Here is a 7,919-nt window from a genome sequence, read left to right as displayed (position 1 = left end):
AAATTTGATGCCACATATGCCGAAACATAAAGGACATAACGGTCTGCAATATTTTATCATGTTATCAACAATAGTGCAAAATAAAGGATTATTATATATTTATACCAAAAAAAGCATACACCCTGATTATATTTACGTAATATAAATTGTTTGAAAACATCGATTTGTGATGTTTATATTTTTTTCGGCACATAAATTGTATCCGTGAACCCAAATTTTATAAAATCCCACCACTGTCGGTTCTGCGCAATACAAAAACGTGAAACTTCCGTTTGTAAATAAACAGAAAAATTGTTGACTTTTTGCGTGTAAGAAGTTTTGTTTGTCTTTTAAGCGATATACCGACCACGTATTATTCACGATGGCTGATTTAGATTTAGCAATGTATGAGCAGCATGATGCTGGCCCAGGCTTTGTTGGAATCAGGTTTTGTAAAGAATGGTAGGTGAAAATGTAATTCAGCCATGAACGCAGAACGGCCACGGTCCAACTCTAATGTCCTCCAGAAGAGTGCCCTGAGGTTTCGTTCACATGTAACCGCAAGATTCCTGAAGCTGTACTTATTTGGAGCGAACTGCGACTGAATTGTTGGCGCCCCAAATAGCCACGGGCTGAAAGGCGTCAGTCAATAAATTCTAAATGCATGTCCTACCTTATTCAAGTTATTGTGTGATCCATCTCTGAACAACAATGACACTTTTACTGACAAACAAACGTAGTTCAGTGAAACAGGTTTATCCAATACACATACACCAACACCAACATTTCTTTCAGTCGCAATGTTGGGATAGTTTGACCTTTTTTTGAGGTCATATCCTCCGCGCATTAAAATTTGAGGATCACTGTTTTACGCACAACGAAATGTATTTTTGTACAATATTTTTATGGATTGCGTATATATGTACTGTTTTTGTAGAGGTTTTATATCAGGATAGAAGATGATGTTTGTTGAAGAATAATTAGTTTGCTCTTCATACGTAGTTGAAAATACACAACGTCCATTGAGAACTCAATAATTATTTGTTGCATGATTAATTAGTATTAGTAGGCCTAAATCATGACCAGTGCTTGAAATGAGGATTCTTCTACAACGGCACCAAAAATTTATAAATGCCGTAGCAAAAATTAGCTGACAAGGCACGGCTGCCTTTCTTCATATTTTAACAAATATACTGTTGTCATTTTCCGTCACTGAACGTGCAATTTTTATATTTTTAAATAGACAAACGGTCCGTGCAGTGATTTTCCGTGTCAATTAATCTGGTTCTAATAGCGTTTGGTGATACTGTCATAAGTATAAAATTTACAGATTCCTCTTGGAGTAATAAAGTCATTGAAATTTGTTTTCCTTTTGATCCTTTAGTTATTCGTGTTCCCAATGGTTGCCATCATGTCAACCATAACTAAAATTGATTCATCAAATTTCCCACGACTCTGCCATAACCTTCTATAATAAGGGCACTATTTTAGAAAGTAAGCATTCTTATGAAAAAATTAACTATAAGGGTAGGCTTGGGACACTAAATCTTGCATTTCTGAATTATTGACCTAATTCTAAGCCCAGCCACCCCTGAACGACTGTATGATATATTGAAAAGTTATTAACTATGCATTTCATGCGTCTACATGTATATAAAAGACATAACTTTTTGATAAGTGTACACATGGACAACGGCTCAATTTGGGCTATTTTTATTACCGTGGCAGTCCGCTGAAAGAAGTAAACTAGTTATCCACTTTTGCGACGAGCTTTTGACCGTTCGGATGTTAGATGTTACGTCCTCAGACAACACATCCCAATATAAGACAACTCATCCCAATATAAGACAACTCATCCAACTCATCCCAATATAAGACAACTCATCCCAAGTTAGAAGACAACTCATCCCAAGTTAGAAGACAACTCATCCCAACCTTAAAACATGGGTCGAGATATACGACAACTCATCCCAACAAATATAAGTGCAAGTTATATTTGTGTTAATACAATTGCTTTCTTCAAAGACAACTGAGACCAATCTGATTTTGTTATAAAAATGTGTTATTTTAATAAAATTCATATTGTTGTTTTAATCAAATTGATGGTTGTGTATCACTGTTTGTATTAATGTTTTAGTACTTTGTTATTTTACCTTCTACTAACATTGTTGTATAAGGAGGCAGCACAGCCACCAACCCAGATCAAAATGGTGTCTGAGAGGAAATTGAGACAGAAGCAGAGCATTGTATTCTGATGGTTCAGTCATCTGTGTGATTTTTTCTATGCTGTTTGAAGGCAATCTGTATTATCACAAAACTCTTTTGTTTGCTACAAAGACAAATATTTTGAAATAAAACAAATGAGGTGTATGAACTATGAAGCAAGTTTACAGAATGAGAAAAACAACACATTGATGGTGCTTCCGCTCTTAGTTCCTCATAAAATTTGGTTTTGTTGTCTTTCTGTATACATTTCTGGCATTTAGACACATAATCTTTACACAGTATCATATATGACTAACATTGGTATTCTTCGTCCTTAAAAATCAAAATCTAGAGAAAAATGACTACCTTATCTTATATTATATGGTACCACAATAATCATTTATATGAAATTTGATTTTGATTCTAATATCAGATATTGTATATTTTTCAGCAATAATATGTTATATCCTAAAGAAGACAAAGAAAGTAAAATTCTACTTTATGCTGTAAGTTTATAATGTTTATATATTTAACATGAACACCTTTCATACCAAAGCAACACTATTAATGCAAAATGTCAAAATACTCAAGAATCCCAATAGAACTTGTCATCATTTATATTAAAATATCAATGCCTACTAAATGGTATATACATGTATTCATATAAAGTTGTCAGCACAAAACAATGCTGACTAGGTATTTCCCCAACCAAAAAAAGAATATGTATCTATAGAAGTAATTTTAAGATTTTCAAAATAATATTTTAAAAGCATGTTAGTTTATACAACAATTCAGAATGAGAATGTAACTAATGCATGTGAATGTTCAAGTAAAAATTTAGACAAAAATAATCATTTTCCCTCTGATGTTACCTTCCATCGTTGGATATTACAGCTGATCATGGCATAGCATATACTAGTTGACTTGAACACACAACACACTTCATTGGCTGCGATAACACATCATTGCTCTTTAATTTGGGAGGTAAGAATAAACCATTCGTGTGCATCAATTTGTAGCTCCACAAGTTGATAGCAACTAATGAAGATCAAAATGCTACTGCGATATTCAACAATTGTCCTCAAACACTGCGATTAACCACACTACGTCGCTCTTGTCTAAGATCAGCTACATTTGATACGATTTGTGTTCAAAACTCTATGATAGACTATAATACACTACAACCTTTATCCTGTTGCAGACTATCATAGGAATTATAGTGTATCATAATGAGGGCAACTTTATTGGATATATTTATTTATTTATTTTCAGTGTCGTAACTGTGATTATCAACAAGAAGCAGACAACAGATGTATTTATGTCAACAAAATTATGCATGAAGTCGAGTAAGTTTTTTAGTTGATTGCCTATTTTTTTAAAGGAGCTAAATCGCTAATATTTGGGGCCTAGAAATTGACACAAATGGGTCGCACGCATATAATAATATGAATGTTTCTAGAGGCTACAGTTAATATCCGATTGACTTTAAATTTGTACACAGTGTTTAAGGTCATGAGACACTTTGAAAAATCTTGTGGACGCTCTAGAGGCTAAAGTTAATATCCGATTGACTTTAAATTTATACACAGTGTTTAAAGTCATGAGACGTAGAAGTCTATTCATTTTCAGCGATTTTCAATAATTACTGCCAGAGTTATGGCCCTTGATCACTTCAAGAGCCTAAGTTATCATCCGATTGACTTCAGATTGATACACAGAGTTTAAGGTCTTGAGACGAACAAGTATATTGATTTTCAATGAATTTTGATAACTTGAACAGCTAAATCCATGATATTAAATGTTTTGTATACTAAATGTTACCATGGGGCAGAACTTTATAAAAACCAAACAAATTATAATGGTTTTCTGATAATTACTTAAAGAGTTGTTACTCTTAATCAGATTTTAATGTATTATAAATGTTTCATTACCGAAAAAAGTAAAAATATGTGACAACTCTTGTTGACTGCTCGGACGATTTAGCTGCTGTGGGCGTATGTTTCATTGCCTGGCAACCTATCTTACTCTAATTTCTAATCAGTTATGTTGGCAAAATACGCAAGAAGTCTCAATCAAATGGCAATTTCTAGCATCTGGTTATTCCAGTCTACACCCATGGTATTGATTGCGCATGCTCTCCAGAAAAGAATAGGACGTCACGGTTTGACATGACTTCTGGAATATGTCTAGCCTGGTTCTTAGAGTTCCTTGTTACAAATGGCACTGAAACGCATTATTGTACACGATTCGTGTACCAATGGTAAAATGTTTATTTTGTCTTAAATATTGGATATCAGATGCCTATTTTTCCCCGGTAAGATCACAACATCAATGTTGATTTAAATTGACAAATAATTCGCGTTTTCAATGTTGAAGACTTTGGTTGATATTGTGTTAGGGACTTAGCTACTTTAAGGGACTCTTGATAATTGAACGGCTTTAGATAAAAGCTTTGGGTCAAAAATTTGACAGATCATTTTACGATAAGTTAAAACAAATATAAGTGATCTTGTATAACACTTATTTCACAACAGACAAAGCTTTTTCTTTATCTTTTAATTAGCATTTAATTAATATAATTTATTAATATTATATATATGTAAGATAAAATGATTTGTATTGTTTTTAGTGAATTAACACAGATTGTTGGGGATGTAACATCTGACCCTACACTACCTAGAACAGAAGATCATCCGTGCCCTAAATGTCAACATAAAGAAGCTGTATTCTTTCAGTCACACAGTGCTAATGCTGAGGTAATGTCTTTATCTAATAGGGGGGGTTGGATGGCTGAATGGTTAGTGTGCGCGCGCTGTATCATACAGTCTGTCATTGAGTCGACTGGCGTGGTTTCGAATCCCGGTTGTACGTGACAAGGAGTAGGGTCGCCTGTCCAACCTCGTGGGTTTTCTCCGGTCCTCCGGTTTCCTCCCACTGCTAAAGCCCCCTACGCGCAAGCGAATTATTGAAATAAAATTAAACCATGTTAGTCCCAAAATGACCTAGTTTGTGTCGAGTGGACGTTAAACCCCATTTCTCTCTCTCTCTTTATCTAATAGAACTAAAAATGAGGAAGCTTATATACAAGGTAGAGTAGGAGATATTATGCAACAGATCAGTATCCTGTAACATACATTATGTCTATTGCAGGTCTTTCTTTAGGCCTGAAATGTTATCTAAATTATTAATTAGACATTAATTAACCTATTCAGACATAAACAACTCTAGATGGCATTGTTAGCCTGCGATCTTTAGTGGATTATAAGCTGATTTACTGCATAATTTTCCTCACGATTTAACGATTAAATGGATAATCGAGACTATGCTGTTTATCGTACTGACTTTAGTAATGATGATCGAGGCTAGGCGGAAATTTCAACCGCTTAGTTCTCGGTTCATAGTGAATCAATTTGAATGAAATTTTCAGCAAATTGCCTTTACATTATCTAGTTTTTATCTATTAATGTGAGAACTGCCAACCCGTTATCGAATCTCCCATAATGTATCTTTAAAAGACTAGACCTTTTTGGCTTTGTAAAAAAAAAAAAGTGGTTGATTTCATTGAATTTTATAGGTTGATTTAATTTGTGGGATGACAATCTGTCTTTGAAAATTTGATGTCTAGAAATAAAGTTAGTATCAAGATGTAACTGAATACGAGTTCCATTGATGATGCCAGCGTTTCACTCAAAAAGTTTTTGACATATTTTGTTCAACTCTGATTAGCTCATTGAAGAAAGGTGATTGCTCCGCAAATTCAAGAACTATCAATATGCATGCTTATCCCTTGGACATTTGTGGATCAATTGATAGACTTTCTGATATGATGTCTCAATTCCAAGATGGCAGTAATGACGTCATGATCGGTTCCTGATCTTTTGTACACATGTACTTGTTTTCAAAGAACGTCATTAGTGTTATACTGATAAATGCTTTCTAACACAGAATTTTGTCTGTTTTTCAGGAAGGAATGCGACTGTATTACGTTTGTGCTAATTCTCAGTGTTTACATAGATGGACAGAGTAAAACAGACCTCTAAATTTTTATCAAGAGATATAAATATACTGTATAATTGACTCAACGTGAAAAGTAAACTGAAAAAACATCACTGTTTTACAGGTACATATAGACGTGTACAAGAAAATGTTTTATATGGGCCTAAAAAAATTTATAACTGTGAGGAGAATATGCAACCATTTGCTTTTACAAAGTTCAAAGATATTGAAAAAATTGATTTGATGATGAGATATTAGCGATCATAACCACTGTGGACGTGTAGAAAAATTCTGTTATAGAATTCCAGACATTGTTTTGTCTATACTAACATTTCAGTCGTTGTCACCATCTCATCACAAAATAAAAAGAAAAGAAACTTATTTTCTCTGTTAATTTTTGTATTAAAAGGTATTAGCTGCTTCATTTTTTATGGGGAGCTGTGGTGGCTCAGTGTGTAAGGTGCTGGCTCAATAAATTGGAGGTCCATGTTGGCTGAGAAAGTCCCCCAGGACTGAGACGATAAAATGAGGTCATGTATACACATTGGCGTCCACATAAACGAACACTTGATTTTGAAATAAGAGTAAACCGTAGCGCTGCTATCCAAGCAAAATTTCCCTCATAGCACACCATATGGCATAAGTTTTGCTGGATGTTCTGGCTTGGTGCAGGATGTAAAGCACGGGGCAAGGAACAACATCTAGCCCTCGGCTGCAATGAAAAGCCAAGGTCCCATGTACACGTTGACATGCACGTAAATGAACCCTTGACACTTGTAATTTAAAAATTAAGAGTAGGCTGTACGGGCAAGATTTCCATCATAGCACACTGTTTGGCATATGCTTAACTTCATTAGCCAAGTCTGTGCAGAAAAGTAGGACATAAAAACCCATTTCATTTCACTTGGTCATTGTGTGTCGTAAGAAATTGAGCTTTTAGCAACCCAAGTGTTATGGACAGCTGCATCATGTGCATATCCAGTCACATGTAGGTGGATATGGGCAAGTGTGTAATCATAAAGACAAGCGGCCATCAAAACTGGTTCAATAATGAATAAAATAAACCCCCACCTTATTACAGAGGCATCTATATTGTCAAGTCTTCCAGTAATCTTAACCTACTAAGATTTGCTGCAGAATTTATTTTAGTGAATGATTTTATCCATAATCATAGAAATCATATTAGGTTATGACAAGCCTAAGCCAACACCCATCTTCATGTCATCAAGCGTTCATAATACATGTTCTACAACAGTGTGCCACAACATAGCTCACAAGATTTTATCATTAAATTTAGATAATACTGCCATCATATAATACCCTCAGTTTGTTGTTCAGAGAAACAACTCATTAATAGTGAAATCAGTTCGCACCCATACTTCCCCACTCTACATGAATATGCTAATCCATTATTTATTATGATTGTCTTAATTCAACTGCCCGATCTGTTTCGGGAGTCGGGGCGGCTTGATGATTTGGGCACTGGCTCGCTAACCTGGTCTGAGGTTTTTCCCGGTAATGTGTCAAGAAAGTTCCTCTGTAAGGAACAACATCTAGTCGTTCGGATGTGACGAAAAACTGAGGTCCTATGTACACGTTGATGTGCATATAAAAGAACCCTTGACAGCTGCTGTCCTGGCGAAACTTTTCCTCATAGCACATTGCTTGGCATATGACTTGTCTTCATTAGCCTTGTAGCAGTCAAAGTAGGACGTTAAACTCCATTTCATTTTCAGATC

At 34.9% G+C, this 7,919-nt stretch overlaps 1 protein-coding gene across 1 annotated transcript; it reads left to right on the top strand.

Annotated features, from left to right (window-relative positions):
* Positions 1-248: 248 nt before the first annotated feature.
* On the top strand, positions 249-6,561 carry LOC126820891 (DNA-directed RNA polymerase II subunit RPB9-like). Its single transcript, XM_056101494.1, has 5 exons — positions 249-441; positions 2,636-2,690; positions 3,457-3,530; positions 4,814-4,940; positions 6,149-6,561. The coding sequence occupies exons 1-5, from the start codon at positions 362-364 to the stop codon at positions 6,209-6,211; spliced, it is 399 nt and encodes a 132-aa protein (XP_055957469.1). The 5' UTR covers positions 249-361; the 3' UTR covers positions 6,212-6,561.
* The last annotated feature ends 1,358 nt before the right edge of the window (positions 6,562-7,919 follow it).

Source organism: Patella vulgata, chromosome 5, assembly GCF_932274485.2.
Source record: "Patella vulgata chromosome 5, xgPatVulg1.2, whole genome shotgun sequence".
NCBI classification, from domain to species: Eukaryota; Metazoa; Mollusca; class Gastropoda; family Patellidae; genus Patella; species Patella vulgata.
This window is presented reverse-complemented; position numbering and strand designations above follow the sequence as displayed.